The sequence below is a fragment of the Onthophagus taurus genome, chromosome 11 (genome assembly GCF_036711975.1).
Source record: "Onthophagus taurus isolate NC chromosome 11, IU_Otau_3.0, whole genome shotgun sequence".
Taxonomy (NCBI): Eukaryota; Metazoa; Arthropoda; class Insecta; order Coleoptera; family Scarabaeidae; genus Onthophagus; species Onthophagus taurus.
In genome coordinates, this window is record NC_091976.1 from 7,959,863 (window position 1) to 7,979,103 (window position 19,241).

Genomic DNA, 19,241 nt, shown 5'->3' on the forward strand with positions numbered 1-19,241 from the left:
GTATGTTCCTTATATCCGAAATTTGGAGCCATGGTACTCCGACAATGGATTCCCTTAAGTACGCGAGGTTGGGATAGTTACAAACAATATGACTTTCCGTCTCGTCTTCCATTTCACACCCTCTACAGAGGGGTGTATTCGCCAGCTTCATATAAAACGTGTGCTTACGTAACTTGCAGTGTCCGGTCAGGAAGTGGGTAAGAAGCCTCAAGTCACTTTTTGATTTCCCTCGAAACTGAGTAGATCTCTTCCGGTCAGGGTAGAGCAGAGTTTTCTTAGCAAAGACGCCTGCTGCTGTCCCATCCCATCTGTCGCAAAAAGCTCGATGGGAGATAGAATTTATCACTTTTGATGCTTTATTAACAGCTAGTGGTACAAACGGTTCAGGGGAGATCGGTGGCTTGTTAGCCGGCCGTTTCGCCAGCCTGTCCGCATGATCATGTCCTTTAATTCCAGTGTGTCCTTTTCGCCACTTTATCGTGACCTTGTTGTATACATTTGCCTCCTCGAGTGATTGCCGACAGGACTTCACCAACGAGGGTTGGTAGAGTTAGCGTTGTGCTTATCGCACCAGATATTGCCAATCCAGCTACTCGTTGAATTCGTGAAAGTTTACTGATAACTGAAGTTTGTCGGACTTTCCTATATCAGGTTGCTGCTCCGTATGAGATCATAGGTCTAACCACAGTCACATAGAGGCAGTACAGTCTTTCAGGGCTAAGACTGCGACAAGTCCACAAGGATAGTCTAACTTTATGCAAAACTCCCTGCAAATGTCCATTCCATGACAGGGTTTTGTCTAGGATTACTCCTAGATATTTGACTTCCTTTGCGAAAGGAATTTCTTCACCTTGGATAGTTGGGCGGATTAGTCCCTCCAACTTTCGTCTCCTGGTGAAGTGCACAATGTTTGTCTTTTGCGGGTTTATCGAGAGATTCTCTCCCTTACACTAAGCGCAAATGCTATGTCACCTGGAAGACTTTGGATATCCTCGACAAATAGGTTCCTTTGACCATCACGACAATTTTATCGCCTTAAGCTTGTATTTTTACACCAACGGCTTCGACTAATTTTCTTTATACTACTATAGAAATTTCTGGTTTGTTTCTTGTTTCATGAAATTCTTTTAGCGTGCTTAGTTGTGTATATAGATATTCCAGCTTTTTTCGTCTGCAAATGTAATTTGCTTCTCTTAATCTATTAAATTCCTCTATTTAACTTCTAGTCGGCCGCTGTATAATTTAATAAAAAAATCAAAATAGTGTTTCTTAGCTCTTGTTGCATATAGGCACCTTCCATTTTATTTTAAAACACAAAAAATAATTTACAAAAGTAAATCAATTTCTCCATTTATGGCCACCAATACCGCTGTTATGGCCATAAAAGTTTCTACTTATGGCCACTATAATTTGTTTGCGTAGAAATCAACGGCAATAAAGTACAATTTTTAGATTATTAGGCACATAGATACAACAAAAGTTAATACATTTATTGTTTTTCAAATACGCCTACAGCACTGCAGAAAACAATCGTCATCTTTCGACCAACATTTTTCAGTTCGGGTTCTGGAAGCGTTCCAAGGATTTGTTAATGAAAAATCTTCAATAATTATAATGGCACATTTGCCATTGTCTAACACTTTGAAATGTGTCTTACAATTAGTCTGATCTAAACTTTTTAGACATTGTACTTCAAACTCATCGTCATCCAACACGCACAAAATTTTTGCAACACACTCCGACAGGGCTGTAATTCCTTAGATATCAATTGTTTCTTGATTTTGTGTCTCAATATTGTCTACATCATCTAAGCTGCTCCCACTTTCATTCCACTCTTCTTCCTCCTCTTCTTCTTCTAAACAGTTTTCCTGTGTCTCCTTCGTCTTCTTTACCTTCTGCGCTTCCTCTACTTAATTTTTCTGCATTCTTCTTTCTCTCCATTTTCAGTTCTTCTTGGATTTTCTTCTCTTTCTCTTTGAGTTCAAAATATTCCACCCATTTGTCAGACGTAACAACGCTTGGAGTATATTCTTTTTTCCTTTTTCGTACTATCGGATTATGGTGTGGTCAAGGAATGACATCACTAAGGCAAGAGACCGTTTAGGCGTGGCAAGTATCTTCGACGTTGATGATGTTGATGGATCAACACTTTCAGTTTTGCTGTTGAAGTACAAATCCTGTAATTGTTGAGCAACAACTTCATTCTCTTTTTCGGAGGATAAGCCTTCTAGTTGACGAGGCAAGCATACTTGAGAGTTTTAAATTTGGGGTGTTTGCACCTCAGTGACTATTTCATTAGAAGCTTCGATTCTTGCATCACCTCTATTTCCGAAACTGGATTATTTAGTATCGTTGGCAATGTTTCTTGAGGGAGTGTAGGTACCTGAAAGGAAGGGTTGGGGTGGAGCAAACTGCCCGCATGCATTGACCGAAAATAAAGTTGTCACATTCTCTTTATCCGAATTTGTAGATTCATTGTAAACGTTTTGTCCTCTTGGCTTGATAATGAGTCCTCCTTTTGGAGCCAAACAGAAACAAGTCTCAGTAACAGTGCTCCTTGCCTTGTTGACATATTCAACAGGCTTCTGGGTGTCTATATAGGAAAGAAGTAAACCACTTTTTACCGGGCTTATTGTTGGAAAATGGAGTTTTCAAAATCCATTAAAGTATCAAATGTAACAGAATGGCCATAACTGGGTTTACGCTAATTCCCTTAAGGCCACATCATGGCCATAACTGGCAAACTTCACAAAATTCGCTCTACTTATGGCCATGTTAACAAAAATACGCTTAACCTCAATTTATAGTTGTTTGTGATCATATAGTCCATAAGATCGCTTAAATATGAAACGACGCTAAAGATAATAAAAGATTAAATGTGCATTGCTCTTACCGTTTTTGCTGAGATTTTCGAGCACAGCACATCTGCTAAAACATGGAAACTATTTTCAAATTGCTTCAATATTGGAACCGTCTGTGATGAATTAGGGTCTGACAAAGCCCTGTAATGCACTTACTTTTCAACTACTGTCTATTAGGATCTTAATGCGCAACGACTTCCTCTGAAATGGCCATAAATGATACAGTGACCATAAACTCAGAAATCACTGAAAATCATTACTGAAATATTAATTGTTACCCTTAAAATTTTAACTTAATTTCAAGTAAAAAATAAATTAAGAACTTCATTGGACCGTTAATTTTTAATCGAAAATTTAATATCCAGCAAAGAAACTTTAATGAAATTGAATGTACTTCATGAAACTTAATTGTAACCTTAGTCCTAACGAGGAGTTTAACAGTAAATTAAAAATCTTTATTGACATATAACAACATTTGATAAATACCACTTGCGATAACACAATTTGATACAAACTTTATGTACGATTAAATTAGCTTAATTTTTAGTATCAGTTTGCATTAAAAAAGAAACAAGTATGTGATCAAATAAAGTACTCCTTTCAGTAATGCGATCCGATTGAAATTTGATATCTGAATGCATCTCATAATTATAAAATACATACAGCATATTAATCGGGTATCTTTATTTGAGACTGTACTCAAATGTAATCAGATTCGGGAGAGAAAAGTGATGACGTAATTCTAAATCGTATAATGACGTAGACCCGAAATATCGATTGATGACGTAGTAACGAAGGGTGCTCGCGCAACTGACATTTCCACGCTTTTCCATCTAAATGACATCTTTATTATTTGGGGCAAACGCAATCGTAAAATTCGATTGTTGTCCTTCGTCGGTGTTCACCTACATTCCCTGGGTTTTATCGCTGCTTTAAAGTTTTTCATCCACAAAATCACCACCCCTATTCAATCAACTAAAGTGTTCTCATTTTATTTATTGAATTCCTTTCTTTCTTGAAAAATGAGTGAGTTTCGTTAAACAACTTTCTTTATAGTGTTAATAATAATTTTTGTGTGTGTTTATTTGCAGGCAGATGCTTCAGTAGATATGGCAGAACGCCACTTTTACAACGCAAGTATGGAATACGTTTATTTAATTCAAGAAGTTCATGAAAGAAAGAAATTTGAATTCGTTGAAACTCTCCTGGGATTCATGTTTAGCTGGTTAACGTTTTACCATCAGGTTTGAAAAATTAATTTTAAGCGTGTTTTCGATAAGATTAACAGTCGTTTTTTTAAGGGTTATGAAGTTGCGAACGATTTTAAACCTTACATGAATGATTTGCAATGTAAAATACAAAAGACGCGCGACAACTTTGAAGATTATAGTTCAAAATTGAAAAAGCGAATGGCTGAGGTTCAAAAACAAGCCCAAGATGAACCTTTAAGGAACGTTAAGGGCAAAAAGGAAGGATATTTACATCTTTTCGAAAAAAGTAAGATTTGTTATATTTCTATTTTTTAATTATAATTTTGTTTTATTTGTAGAAGCTTTTGGTGCAGCTTGGACAAAACATTACTGCACCTACGACAAAGAAACGAACAAATTTACAATGTTACCATATAACCAACTAACGTCAAAAGCCGTTCCACCACAAGAAGAATTATTTTTGTCTTCTTGCGTTCGACGGATGTCCGATTCGATAGAAAAACGATTTTGTTTCGATTTACAAGTCGACTCAAAACCGGGACTAATTTACACATTCCAAGCTTTATCAGAAGCTGATCGAAAATCATGGATGGATATTATGGATGGAAAAGAGCCGGTAAAATTTTAATTAATTTACTTCAATTTTACATGAAAATGGTAAAGTTTCTAAAATTGATTGTTCAATTTCTGCGATTTTACCCTATAAATAGAATATTATTATTATTGCTGTCGGGCTGAGGGGAGCGGCCCCTCTCGTTACCCCGACCTATAAGATCTATTGTAACTTTAGCCCTTCAAAAGTTTAGGGCAAATGTAGGTCCTTAATGAACCTTAGTATTGCTCCAAGGTCTTGTTCCTTTATGTCGATAGGTGTTAAAAGATCTTTACCGAAAATGTTGTGTCTTAGAGGGCCTCTGGCAACGCAATTACACAGTATATGTTCAGCCGTTTCTGACTAGTCGTTGCAAAGTCGACAAGTTTGATCTTCAGCTTGTCTAATGTGGAATAGGTGGTCGTAAGTCCTCCCGACCATCGTAACATTTTCATTTCGGTAATATGATGTTTTTGCATGAGTTTTTTTTGTCATGCAGGATTCTATCCCATATAGCAGTGTTTCGCAAACTTTTGATATACAGTGTCCGCCAAAAAGTCAGCAACACCCGTTTTATTTCTGTTTCATTGCATCAACGTTCCTGAAATTTAGGTTATATGGGAGGCTCATACTGATCTTTCCATCTAAAGTATTTTCAAGATGGTGGCCACTTCCGGTCTTTGGAAGTAGACCTCAACTTCATTATTTTAAATGGAATGCTAGAATTTTTATGGCACCTTTTAATTGTATTCGAAAAAATATGTTGACAGTGAAACGAACATTAGAGTCAAACACAGGATGAGATTCCACGTCCAATAGTCTGTTCCTTTTTTTCGACTTAACGTCAGTTTGTTGAGGGAACTAAAGGCAAACCAATAACAACAAGATGTGCCTTCTAAAGCAGGGAGTCGCTGCACAGACATAGTTTGGCGAGATAACCCCAATGGCTATTCTGGTTATTCTGTGAGTCTCACTTCGTATATGAGTACTCACTTCCACTTCGAATTCTTGGCTGAGACCGGCCAGGGTCTTAACTCTACGAACATTGTGATACATATCTTATACTAAATGTATGTAACATTCAGGCAGATGTTGCGTTCTGACAGATTGCCAAACTACTTTCCTTTCTTTCGATCTAAAAATATTAAATGCAGATCGTCTTTATTCAGGCGGTGCTTTTCCGTTAATATTCTAACTGCCTGCATCGATTGTTGATTTAGAGGGTGTGAATACGAAGACGGGTTAGATCTCATATAATCAGACATGTTAATTTTGTTCCTAATCTTCTTCCTGTTTGTCCTATGTATATTCCACCACAGTTAGAACATTCTATAGAATAAACACCGCATTTGTCAAGAGTGTCTATCTTCTCCATATGACAATTTGAGAGTAGAGAATTTGATTTGAGAATAGAATTATTATTGGAAAAAGCCAATGATATATTATACTTAGAAAAAATATTTTTGGATTGTAATGTAATATTATTAAAAGGAATAACTTTGTAAATCTTAGGTTCTGTACATTTTAAGTATAATGGATCTTTCTGAAGTTTAATTTTATATAGGAGTTTATTAATAATTTTATTTGGAAAGTTATTGGCCATGGCAAGTTTATAAATGTAGGTAAATTCTTTTGTTCTATCTTCTTCTGAAAGTGGGTAGTTGAGGGCTCTATTGAATAAAAAACGGTAGTTCGCCAATTTATGGGATAAAGGATGAGAGGAGCCATATGGAATTGTAGTATTAACATTAGTCGGTTTTCGAAAGATATCAAAACAGATCTTATTATTTATATTCTTAAGTTGTAAGTAGAGAAAATTAAGTGTTTTGTTTTTTTCTATTTCCAAAGTGAAATTCAGATTAGGACGTAGCTGATTAATATAGTTATGGAGGAGCTCCAGTGAGAGGAGATCTCCATCCCATATACAAAAAACATCGTCAACATACCTAACCCAAGTAGTTATGTGTTGTTTAAAAGGATTACAGTCATTAATAATAAAAGTATTTTCAATGTGGTCGAGAAATATGGGCAGGCCTTCGCTAATCTTGTAATAATTACTATCAAAAAGGCAGTAGTTCTGTGTGACAATGTGTCTCAAAATTGTGCTTAGGTGATTCACAATAGTATTGTTGTTACTGAATTTTTGAAAAATATGTGATCAAGTAGAAGAGTATATTCTATGGGGATATTTTAATATAGATTTGTGACATCAAAGGAGATAAAGATTTTATTATTAAGGTCAATATTCTTGGTATTATTAATGAATTGCAGTGAATTGGAAATGGAAAAACTAGGCTGGAAGTCGATTAGCTTGAAAATGTTAAACATGAAATTAGCCAACTTTGAAGTAGGGGCTTTTCTAAAAGAAATGATTGGTCGTATAGGCATATCCTCTTTATGAATTTTTGGCAGTGAATATAGTCTAGGGATTTCAGGTTTCATATGTGTGAAGTAACTATTGAAAAAATAATTATTGGAATTGTTCAACTTGGGAGTATAGTAGAGTAGTGTTTCTTTGCAGTTATTTATTATTAATTTCGTTTTCCTAATGATGTTGATAATTGGGTTTTTAGTCAGCTTGATGTAATTGTTGTTATGTATGAAATCTACAGTTTTTTGAATGTAAGAGTCTTTATCAATAATTACTATTCTGGCACCTTTGTCTGCCTTTACAAATATTGCGTTGTTTTCTTTAAGTTTATTATTTATAGAACATCAATGTAGTAAAGGTTCTTCAACTGGTGACAGAGGTTCTAACTTTATCCATAGGTACTCTTCGTCCATTAGCTCCCTATAGTATACCACCTGCTTTTTATATCATCATTCATCGTTAGGACCCTTTGGATCTTACTTTCGATGTATTTATTTCTCTTTATTAAAAATGTTAGCATCCGACTCCGCATTCTCGACTTGACTATAGAAAGCTTCTCTAGACATGTGTAGTTAATGCGATCAGTTTTCTGTTTCGATATCTGCCAAGTTTTGAACGCCAGCTTTTTATTTCTGATTGCTAATCCCGTTTCGAACTCTTCATGGAATAGATCTTTAACATCCTCTTGTTTTTTTCCAGTTGGGACGTGGACGCATAGGATCATGAAGTTAAAAGAATTTTCTTCTTAGTGTGCAGAGTCTTGATTATACAGGTGTTTCAGAATTGCACGGCACTATTTTAGGGTTGTATTCTTCAGCACAAAATAAACAAACAAGTTCTTATAAACATGTGTCTCAAATTAATTTATTACCGAGGTATTGAAAATGAAAAATTTTAATTTGTCAATGAAGTGATCAGAGTAAATATTCAAAATGGTTCCTGTTTTGTTGAATGCAACATTAAGCACGATGAATCCACGCTTCTCTGGCAAGTCTTATAGCATCAGGACGGCCATTGGTAATTACTGCGGCTTCCACGATACGATTTCTGAGCTCTTCTTGGGTACCGATAGATGTAGAGTAAACTATAGATTTCATCCAGCCCCACACAAAATAATCTAACGGTGTTAGATCAGGGGACCGTGGTGGACATTTCACAGGTCCGCTTCGACCAATCCATCGGTTACCATATGCTCTGTTTAAACAAATAATCAGTGGCAAGATGAGAACAGTGAGAAGGGGCACTGTCATGCATAAACCACATCCCCTGCCTATCGGCAATCGGAATGTCTTCTAGGAGCTCATACAAGTTATTTTGCAAAAAATTCAAGTAAGATATTCCGGAAAGCCTGGGTGGTAAAAAGAAAGGGCCGATGAGATTGTCACAAAAAACATCGCACCAGATATTTAAGGAAAAAGTATGTTCGTAATGAGTAGAAGCAGTCGTATGAGGGTTTTCTTCGCGCCAAGTATGGGTATTACGAAAATTATTATCCCGTTTCTGGTAAAACAAGATTCGTCAGTAGCTAGCTGGCAGTTCAGGAAGTTTCGTGTACATTGTCGAATTAACCACTAGCCAACATTTCTGCGCCTGTTCTTCTAGTAATAAATCTTGCTTTCTTCTTTTGCCTGATATCTTCAGAGCGGTGATGCTTTTATATCTATCTATTTCGTTCAAGAGGTTCTGGCGCGCACCTGCGCCATATAGGGATCTCACGTTCCATGTCGCAATTTTCAAAAATATTTTCAGCAATTTTTTTCTTGCACAGTCGTCTTCTTTTGATCAGTCCAATTTTCAAGGTTTTTTGAACGTGTTCGTAATGAATTGCATATTTTTCTGGGGACTATTTCTTTCGCTCTCGTTCGCCCTAACCGTACGGGTTGGCTTAGGTTTCCAGGGCCTTTGTTACCTCTTGAGGCTTCGTGGAGGTGAGAGTCGGGCTTGGGCAGGAGACGCTATGCGGCAATATCTTCCTGTGCGATTACTGTGCCTATAAATATTTGTATTAAATATCGTTTTATTATTATTTAATAATTGTTTACATATAACAGGCTGTCAGATAAAAAACGCCCCAAGCTGTAACTCTGTTATTTATATTCCGATTTTTTTGAACCAGGTGCCAAACGAAATGGTATCATGAATACTATGTACTACAATATAATGTACTCACGTTCATTAATACTACTTCTTGCAACCAAAAAACAATGAACTTTGTTTTTACTGAGTAGCTTGCCATGATCACTAGGGTTTTTTCTGCATTCAAAATAAACTTATAACAAACCAGTAAGTTCATTACAATCATAATTTTTGATTAAAAATGGATTAACAAAAAGTTCAGGAAACGTCTAAAACAGTAATTACTATTAATGGCAATTATATGTTTGGTTTCTACACATCGTTCTTTATCGACTTTTTATGATAGAAGCGCGTTTTTGTTTTATCATAGTTTTATCATTTTGTTTTGTCAGTAAAAACAATTTTAAGAGAATATTTGGAATATTTTAATTTTTTTCGCAAAAAAGTAGTTTATAAATGTAGATGTATTGTATGTACAGGTGTCCAAATTTCGATGGGTTTGCAGGATATCTCAGTTATTATAAAAGATAGAAAGTTGCGGCTTTCGCGAACCTGAGCTACTTTTTTGTGAAACTTACAATGGCGCAAACCAAATTTTCATAGTCCTCTTCGTTTTTGATATACAGGGAGTGTTTAAAATTTACGATTTTCAGACACCTCCTGTATCTCGGCTATCCGGAAACTTAGTAAAAAAGTAAAAACAGGTTCTAATTGATTTTTTCACGTGGAATCCAATGGTGCACGTAGAATTTTTCTAGTCATCACGGTTTTTGAGTTATAAACACAACTCAAATACTGAATACTCAACTTCTAAAATACTTAACTCTTTATAACTCAAAAACCTTGATGACTAGGCAAATCCTACGTGCACCATTGGATTCGACGTGAAAAAATCTATTAGAACCCATTTTTACGTTTTTGAAATTTACGATTTTCAGACACCTCCTGTATCTCGGCTCCTAGATAGCTGAGATAGATAGTTATCATAATCTTTTTCTTTCTTCATCCTCTATATCTAGATTATTTCTTCTATTACTAGTCTCTTATTTCAATAATTTCTGCCCAGTCTTTTTCGTCTCTTTCGAATCTCTCTTCTGTACTTTAATCTATTGCTAGTCTTTTTGCGGTCTTCTTTTTTGCTCAGTATCTTTCTATCCATTACTAATCCCTTTTCAAATTTCTTCTTTTGTGCACACTTTTTTACTCAGTCTTATTCTTCTATTTCTAGATTTTACAGTCTTCCTAGTTTCTGCCTAGTGTTTTTCTTATATTCACAATCTGCTTCATTCTTTCAAGCATCGTTCTTCTATTTGGAGTTATCGTTTTTTTTTTTTTTTTTTTTTTTCTATATTAATGCATAGCACAATTGTATAACACCTAGTAAATACAATTAGTACATACTAATTAGTTACTTATTTTTAACACTAAATTAAACATTAAAAATCGAACGGCTTCATCCTCTGAAGGCGACGCAGGACATTCTCGTTGTCGAGAAGCTGGATGGCCTCGATGTTGGGATGATCGTGCATTCTCTTCTCATGTTTACATGCGAATGATACAATTTCTGATGACATCGATGCTACTTTCAAGTCGCGATGGAGGTCGGTGTTTCTTATATACCAGGGTGCATTCACTATGCACCTTAATACTTTGTTCTGGAATCTTTAAATCAGACTTGCATTTGTCTTGCAGGTACAATCCCAAAGTTGGATTCCGTATGTCCATTTTGGTTTTAATACTTGCTTGTATATTAACAACTTGTTTCTTAGTGATAGCGTTGATTTTCTGTCAATAAGCCAATATAGGTGTCTAAATTTGATATCAAGTTCCTTACGTTTTTTTTTGACGTGAGCTTTCCATTTGAATTTGGCATCCAGCGTTATACCAAGATATTTTGCGGTGTCGGCGTAAGGGACTGCATTGCCATTTATGTGTACTGGTACATAGTTTACTTTCTTGTAAGTAAAGTTTATGTATGTCGATTTATTTGTATTTACTTTTATTAGCCATCGTTTGGTCCATTTTTCTATTGAATTTAATGTCAATTGTAACTTATTTGCTGCAGCTACTTCATTTTCTGCAACAGCCAAGATCGCTGTGTCGTCTGCGAATGTAGCTGTTAAAGTTTCTGTTACCTGAGGAAGGTCGAATGTGTAGAGTAAGTACAATGTTGGGCTAAGCACACTTCCTTGAGGAACTCCGGCTCGTATTTCATGTATTGGTGAATAAGCGTTTTCGTATTTTACTCTAAAATATCGATCAGAAAGATACGATTTTAATAGTTGACTATACGTTGATGGTAGTATTTGGTCTAGTTTGTAATTTAAACCATCTAACCAGACTTTGTCGAAAGCTTGTGCAACATCCAAAAATATGGCGGAGCAGACTTTATTTTCTTCCATTGCTATTTCGATAGTATTCGATATTCTATGCACTTGGTCTATTGTTGCATGTTTATTCCGAAACCCAAATTGATGTGTTGGTATTAGGGCTTTTTCTTCTATGACAGGTTTTAGTCTTTTTAATAATAATTTTTCAAGCAGTTTTGATAGTAAGTGTAATAATGAGATTGGCCTATATGATGTAACATCTGTGGGGGGTTTACCAGGTTTTGGTATCATTATTATTTTAGCAACTTTCCATATGCTTGGGAAGTATTTCTGTTTGAAAGCAGCATTAATTATGTGTAATAGTTTTGTAATCGCCCGTTTTGATAAATATTTCAATGTTTCTCCATTAATTAGGTCATAGCCCACTGATTTCTTTATATTTAGTTTTTGTATTTCATAATACAGTTCTTTCATTCTTACACATGGTATATTACTCTGCTGATCACTATGAAATACGCTAGGGACACTATTTAGCATAGTTGTTAGACTGTTTGATGTAAAAGTTTCTTTCAGATGTTCAGCAAACAAATTAACTTTTTCTTGATTGCTCTTAGCCCAATTTCCATTACTATTTCGAATTGGAGGTGTATGTGTTTTTGGAACTTTAAGCTTTCTTGTTGCCTTCCACAGAGAATAATTAGTACTGGCATCGTCAGTAAGGTCTTTTAAGTACTTTTGAATATTATTTTCTTTGTGGGTATCTGTTAATGCTCTTAATTCGGCTGTTATTTTATTTAATTTGTCCAGTAACATTCTTTTATTACCAATCTATTTCCGGCCTTTCCCCTTTCTGCACAGATTTTTTTCTCCTCTTTTCATTCTCTGCTCAAATATTTATCTTTTATTGCCAGTCTCTTCCAAATATCCTTCCTTCTGTCCAGTTCTTCTCTTTTCCACTTGTACTCAATCTTTTTCTTTAATATCAAATCCATACACAGTCTTTCCCTTCTTTACCTAGCGTTTTTCTTTCTTTTGCAGTGTTTTCCATTACTAGTGTTTTTTTAGTCACAATAGTATTAGCTCAATCTGTGTCTTTGTCTTCCAGTCTCTATTCATTCTCATTAGTTTCTATCTAACCTAAGTCTTTTCGTTCCACTCTCTTTTCATTCTCAATAATCTTTGTCCAGTTTGTTTCATCTCTTTCCAGTATCTATTTAGTCTCTTTTCAGTCTTTTGCGTCTCTTTCTAGTTTCTTTCTTGCCTTTACAGCCTTTTTCTATCCCGTTTCCGAATTTCTTTTCTCTTTAAAAATTTTGTTTTCACATTCATGATACCATTACGTTTGGTATCTGGTTCAAAAAAATTGGAATATAAATAATAGAATTACAGCTTCGGGTATTTTTTTATCTAATATCCTGTATGTATTTAGATATTGTTTTAATAATACAACAAATCGTTTATTTTCTTAGACATACACCTATACAGGAAAACCTCAAAATACGGAAGAACGTATATTGGATGATGTAGGCATAAATTTTCTTAAGAAATGTATAGAAGTATTGGAAAGGAGAAGTTTGGAAGAGCAGGGTATTTACAGGATAGTTGGGGTTACTTCGAAAGTTCAGAAACTTTTAAATACTGGTTTAGATCGACGGAAAATCGATAAACTTGCCAATTTAGATGACGCACAAGAATGGGAAACCAAAACAATAACGAGCGGTTTAAAAAGTTATCTCAGGAACTTACCAGAACCTTTGATGACTTTTAAATATCATAATGGGTTTATTACGGCAGTTAGTAAGTTTATTTATAAAAATAATAAAAAATAGGTTATAAAAATACTTTTTTAACAGAACAAGAAACGCGACAAATGCGAGTTAACGATGTACATATTTTGATTTATAAAATTCCAAAAATTAATTTTGAAGTATTAAAAATGCTTATGAAACATTTAACAAGGTAATATTTAATCTTTTATTAAATATTAAAATTTCAATTTTCTCTTGTTTTTGTTTTTTAGGGTAGCTGCAAAAAGTGATAAAAACTTAATGACCATAAGTAATTTAGGAGTATGTTTTGGTCCAACATTACTCCGCCCAGAAGAAGAAACGGTGGCCTCGATAACCGAATTAAAATTTTACAACATAGTCGTTGAAATTTTGATTGAAAACTATGAAAAGATCTTCAATAGTGAACCGATGATTGAAAATCAAACGCGGAACCATCTGGAAAACCGCCTTGAAAACCGTCTTGATCTAAAATCAAACCCCAATCCCCAAAATCATGTTTCAAATGTCCACTTATCAAATCCTCCCAAAAATCAACAACCACCTGTTTACATCAGCACGGAAACTCCCGATTATAGCCCGACGAAATCGTACATTTACGCTAATGCTCGGGCTTATAACCAACCATACACATGTACAATTAGTGCTTATGGGGAACAACTTCCACATGGACCTCCTTCTTCTGGCTTAGTAAATCCTCACGATTCCAACCCAATTAATTGGCAATCGTTTTACGAACGAACGCCTCAAAATAATCATCATCCGTCACATCAAATAAGGAAGTATAAATTTGGTAATACGGTTGTTTCAGAGGGGAATTTGCCTGTTGTTGGTGGAAGTCCAACTAATTTAAGGATGTTAGGTTAGAACATTTAGTTAAAAATTTTAATTGAGTTTTTGAATTTATGTTTTTGTGGATTTTTAGATGGAAATAGTGCGAGTAGTTCTAATGAATCGGTTTCGTCGAATTCAAGGGATAGTGGGAATAATTTGTATGGACATACAATGTCGCCTGAAAAAACGAAGAGAGTTAATATAGGGATGCCATATCCGAAGAGTTATAAAGCACAAGGGACAGTGTAAGTAAATTTATTTGGATTTAGTTTTCAATTATTAAATTTTTTGGTCATGGATGGTAATCACTTTTAAGTGGTAGGTAATATTAACAAATATAGATCATCTTCTACATGCTGGGTGCTTTTACCTCATAACGTGTTATAGTTCTAATTTTTATATTTTCGGAAAATGTAAAAATTATTTATCTTTTGGGCACAAAAAGACACGAAAGTGTTTAATGTAATTTTAAGAGTTAAATTTACAGGCTCTTATATTTTATTTGTTGATCACTTCACCATAATTGAGAAGAGTAAATGAGAGATAAAATGCTTTTTATTTGAGCAATAGATGAAAATCTGTTGAAACAATATATTTATCACTTTCAAAAACGTTGGGAATATTTTTAAAAAGCGATTTATTGTTTGAAGTCAAGAGTAAAGCTCATTTTATTACATTAAAACAAAGACTTAATACAATTGATTATAAACGTGACTTATATACTATTTTCTTTATCTTTTACGGTGTCAGCATTTTTCTTATTGTTGTGGCATGGTGGCGTGTGTTAACTATATACATACTACGAATTTGACTTGTAAATAAATATTGTTAAGTATATCTCGTTGGTGACAAACTATACGGGATATTAGCAATGATTGTTTCTAGGTACAATGATTTAAAAGTAGAAACTAGTGATGTAAAAAAAGTAACAATTCGTTATACGAGTACTCGTTACTCCGCGAGATCCGAAGTAACTGTTACCGTATCACATCGGTACCAGTTACTTTGGATCTAACAGTTACTTTTTCCAAAGGCCAAGTATTGTTGGATAGGCGAAATCGACTTAAAAGTCGAAATGCACAACAACATTTATTTTTACATTGCAATAATAAGCTGTAATATCTTTTATTGTTGTTTTAATATTTTTATTTTATTTTATTATTGCTTGTTTTATAGAAGAAGTTTTGTTTTCCATTGTTAATGTGTTACTACTTTCAAATATTTTTGTTATATAATAAGTGAAACGTAAGTTATTAATAATTAAATAATAATAATTAAGAAAAATTCTTCGTTATAATATGCAGTGAAAAAGTAAATCCCATAACCTACACTCTATTTTTTAATATTAGTGCACAGTGCATAATAGCGTAACAAACACAATATAATATACGTACAGTATTTATTTTCAAAAATAAGTGTAATATAAAATAAATTCATATAAGTATGTAGTCCAACTAAAACGAGTAATCGAACCTCGAGCGTAAACTAGTACTGGAACCTCAAGCGCAAACGATTACTTGTAACGAGTACAAAGTAACGAATACTTTTTCTGAAAGTAACGGATAGTTACAAATACTAAAAAGTAACTAAACTTTACATCACTAGTAGAAACAACAGAATAAAAAAACTGCATTTAAAAATTGAAGGGAAATTTGCGCGTCTTTCAAATGTCTCTATTTATTTCTTTTGTGTCTTTTGCTGTTCTTATCTAGTCTTTCCCCACCACACCCTTTATATCATCGGCCCTCTCTTTTGTGCTGTTCCTGCATCTCTTCTAGCTTCTCGTGGTCTCCAAAAGGATATTCTTTGTGTCCATTTTCTGTTTGCTCTGGCCACATGCTCGACCCATTACCACTAAACTCTCGTACTTGACTCATAACATCTGTCACTTGTATTCTTCTGCGAATGTCGCTATTTCAAATCTTGTCTCTCAGAGTGACTTGCTCGTTCCATCGCTCTTTGAGTTAAACTAAGTTGATCTGCAGTTTTCCTTGTCAAGGCCATGGTTTCAAGTTTTCACCTTTCGGTTTGGGCTTCTCGGTATTTCTTTGTTTTTCAGTATAAAACTGAGTTTTCCAAATGCTATCCATGATAGTAATCCGCCTCTTTATTTCGGCTGTTTGATTTTCTTTACCAATTTTAATAGTTTGATCAAGATATATGTACTGGTTTACATTCTCTAAGGAGACGTCAATGGTAACATCACTTTGCATGTTGCTCATTATTTTGGTTTAAGTAAGGTTCATTTTTAGACATATTTTCTTTGAGCTGTATTTTAGATCTTGTAGCATACTTTCCAGTTCCTCTATGTCTGAACTGATTAGTACAACATTGTCTACGAACCTTAACCATAGATTATGAGACTTGTTTCAAAATACCTCAATACGGGACCATCTTAAAATTTACGACGGTAAGAAAAACTCACATTTTAACAAAAATGTTTATTTAAAAACTAAACTCTAATGCAACATATGATTGCACTAACTAATTATGATTAGTTAGTGCCACTACATTCTTGGCATATATTTCCTCAGTGCTCACCACAGATTGGATATCCACACTGTCCACAGTACGGTCGTTGTCATCCGTCTTTTTTGACTAGGGCAAAAAAAGCACTTTTCTCTTAAGGAATTACAGGTGTCGCATCTTTTCCAACATTGAGAATAAGAGCAAGATCTTGACAAATGTTTCGACGCAATGTAGTAGTTGATAGTCTATTTATCATCCATGGCTAAGCAAGGCGACGAGTTAAATCTACTATATACTGGTAGCGTGAAAGGGGTCTTGCTTCTTTTTTTAAAGTATTAGTGGAATAAGTCACAAAAGAGTTAATGCTGGCCATAGGGCCCATCTAAAGGGCCATAGTCCTTTGTCCAAGATAACACCCAGATATTTCATCTCTGGAGCAAAGGTTAATGGATTATTAGAGAAATTGAGTGGCGTTAAGTGTTCCAGTTTTTTCTGTTTAGTAAAGAGCACAGTCTCAAATATTAGGATTGACAGAGAGGGTATGTTCTTCACACCATCGTTCAACAACATTAAGCTCCTGTTGCTTTCTGTAACAAAGAAAATTGTCAGGTTCACCTCTTAACAAGATAGCCATGTCGTCGGCGTAACCAACTGTGAAGAGATATTTATTATTTAAGAAGCAGGGAGAGTACCCCACCTTGTGGACAACCCTTAACCACAGCTCTATGTACTGTGTGTCCTTTCGCCTTAGCCTGAACAACTCTGCTTGCTAGCATTGTTTTTATCCAGCCCGCGATGACCAATGGCACTTTTCGAGATTCCAGTGCCAAGTTAATGCTAATAAAGGTGGTTTTGTCAAACGCTCCAGATGTCAAGGAAAGTTCCCAGAATAGACTCTTTCAAATCAAGTGCTTGGTCGATGCGCCCCACTACCATGTGTAGGGCGCTATCCACAGATTTACCTTTGATATAAGCATGTTGGTGCAAGTGCAAAGGAAACGCTTTAAGTACATTCTCCCTAATGTAATGTTCTTTAAAAGACATGATGGAGAGACTAATTGGTCGAAAGGCTTTAGGATCCGCTGGGTCCTTTTTCCCATTCTTTGGTATAAAGGTTACTGTAACTTTTCTCCAGCTGATGGGAACGTAATTAAAGGCTAAGCAGGCTTTAAAAATTCTCATCAAGTGTACTTTCATATCCTCTAGGCTACATTGAAGAAGAGCAGGAAATATATCGTCGGGTCCGGGTGTTTTGAAGGGCTCAAAACTGCCGACGGCCCACTCTACCAACTCATTCCGTACAACCTGGTTGGCTACCTGCCAGTCCTGGCTGGTAGGAGCGTTGTTAAATTCCACTTGGTGGAATTTTCTGGATCCTTGGCAAAACTGCCATCAGACTTTTTTTTAGAATATCACAATTGTGTTTTTGGCCGTGAGATAGTATTTTGTTTAGGCGTGAGGCCTCGGCAGCGCTCTTCACCTCTTCACAAAAACCTCTTCAGGCTTTTGTCGTACTAAACGTTTGAACTCTGAATGGTGTGTTTTGAACAAGGTCCAGTCAGAATTCAGTCTAGTTTGTTTTGCTTTATTGAAAGCTTTTCTGCAAGTGACCCTCAGTGAATGTAGATCAGGAGTCCACCAAGATATAGCCCTTCCTCTCTCCTCCACAATTCTCTCAGGACATGCACTGTGGAAGGCCTGCGTTAGTGTGTCACCCACAAGGTTTGAGTAATTCTCCAATTCATTGGTATTTCCAGGAAGGGCATCTGAAAAATCTCGCAATTGCTCATTTAGACAGCTTACAATAATGCTCAAGTCAGTCCGCTTTGGATCCCGGACCCTCTTTTTCAAGAGCATAATTGGTCCTAAATCAAAAGTGATCCATCTATGGTCAGACATAGACGCCTTCTGGCAGACACATTAGTTGCTAATCTTTTGAGATACGTTCGCCGATGCCAAGGTCAAATCAATAACCGTCTGACACCTAGCATTGACGAACGTGAGTTCACAGCCTTGGTTGATTATTTCCAAGTCATTACTCGTAATAAATTCAAGCAAGGTCTTACCTCTAAAGTTTCCTTCGTCACATCCCGAGGTAACAGCATGAGCGTTGGAGTCGCAGCCTACAATGAGTAGCCATTTATTTACCTTGCTAGCGTTGACTAATGTTGTCAAGGCCGCAGTAGGAGCCATCTCTTCTATAGGCAGGTAGACAGATGCTAGAGTCAGCGTCGTTTTCTTCTTCGCTAAGAAGCATTGAATCCTGACAACAACGGAGTCCTGATTTGATTCTTCCGGCCGGAGATACGCTCTGTATCGGTCGATACAGAGTACTGAAAAAGAAAACAGAACCGCTAAGAGACCCAAAACCAAGTGGTCTGGCGATATTCCGTTAATCAGATTACCTGAACATCAAAATTTCTATGCCTCATTACCCCATTAAAACAGTTTCGTTTTGTAAGAATGTTTATTTATTTCTTTATTGGTGTGTACTTTTCACAAAATGAGCTTTATTTCTGATTGGTATGTTTTGTACTAATGATCTTAGAAAAAATAAAGTGTCTGTCAATAGATACCATTCTTTTTTATATACAAATACAGTGTTTATGTTATAATAAATAGACGTATCTACGATTTCTAAAAAATATTATTTTCAGATAATTTATTAATCTAATTTATTTATCAAAAACTAACAACTGAGTCACGTTTT

The 19,241-nt window shown here is 35.4% G+C and overlaps 2 protein-coding genes across 4 annotated transcripts in view; one reads left to right on the forward strand and one right to left on the reverse strand.

Annotated features, from left to right (window-relative positions):
* The window catches only part of LOC111421684 (nucleolin-like), a 376,547-nt gene that overhangs the window by 85,450 nt on the left and 271,856 nt on the right, over positions 1 to 19,241 (reverse strand). The window lies entirely within an intron of this gene.
* Positions 1 to 19,241, forward strand: part of LOC111428108 (GTPase regulator associated with FAK) — an 84,473-nt gene that overhangs the window by 60,344 nt on the left and 4,888 nt on the right. For 2 of the 3 annotated variants that reach the window (XM_071200562.1, XM_071200563.1), the window contains exons 4-10: positions 3,953 to 4,105; positions 4,163 to 4,358; positions 4,411 to 4,688; positions 12,911 to 13,238; positions 13,295 to 13,400; positions 13,462 to 14,090; positions 14,154 to 14,307. In XM_071200562.1, the coding sequence (XP_071056663.1) occupies positions 3,953 to 4,105; positions 4,163 to 4,358; positions 4,411 to 4,688; positions 12,911 to 13,238; positions 13,295 to 13,400; positions 13,462 to 14,090; positions 14,154 to 14,307 (1,844 nt within the window). Of the gene's footprint in view, positions 1 to 3,718; positions 3,888 to 3,952; positions 4,106 to 4,162; positions 4,359 to 4,410; positions 4,689 to 12,910; positions 13,239 to 13,294; positions 13,401 to 13,461; positions 14,091 to 14,153; positions 14,308 to 19,241 lie in introns of those variants that run through there. The other variant, XM_023063518.2, reaches the window with a different exon arrangement.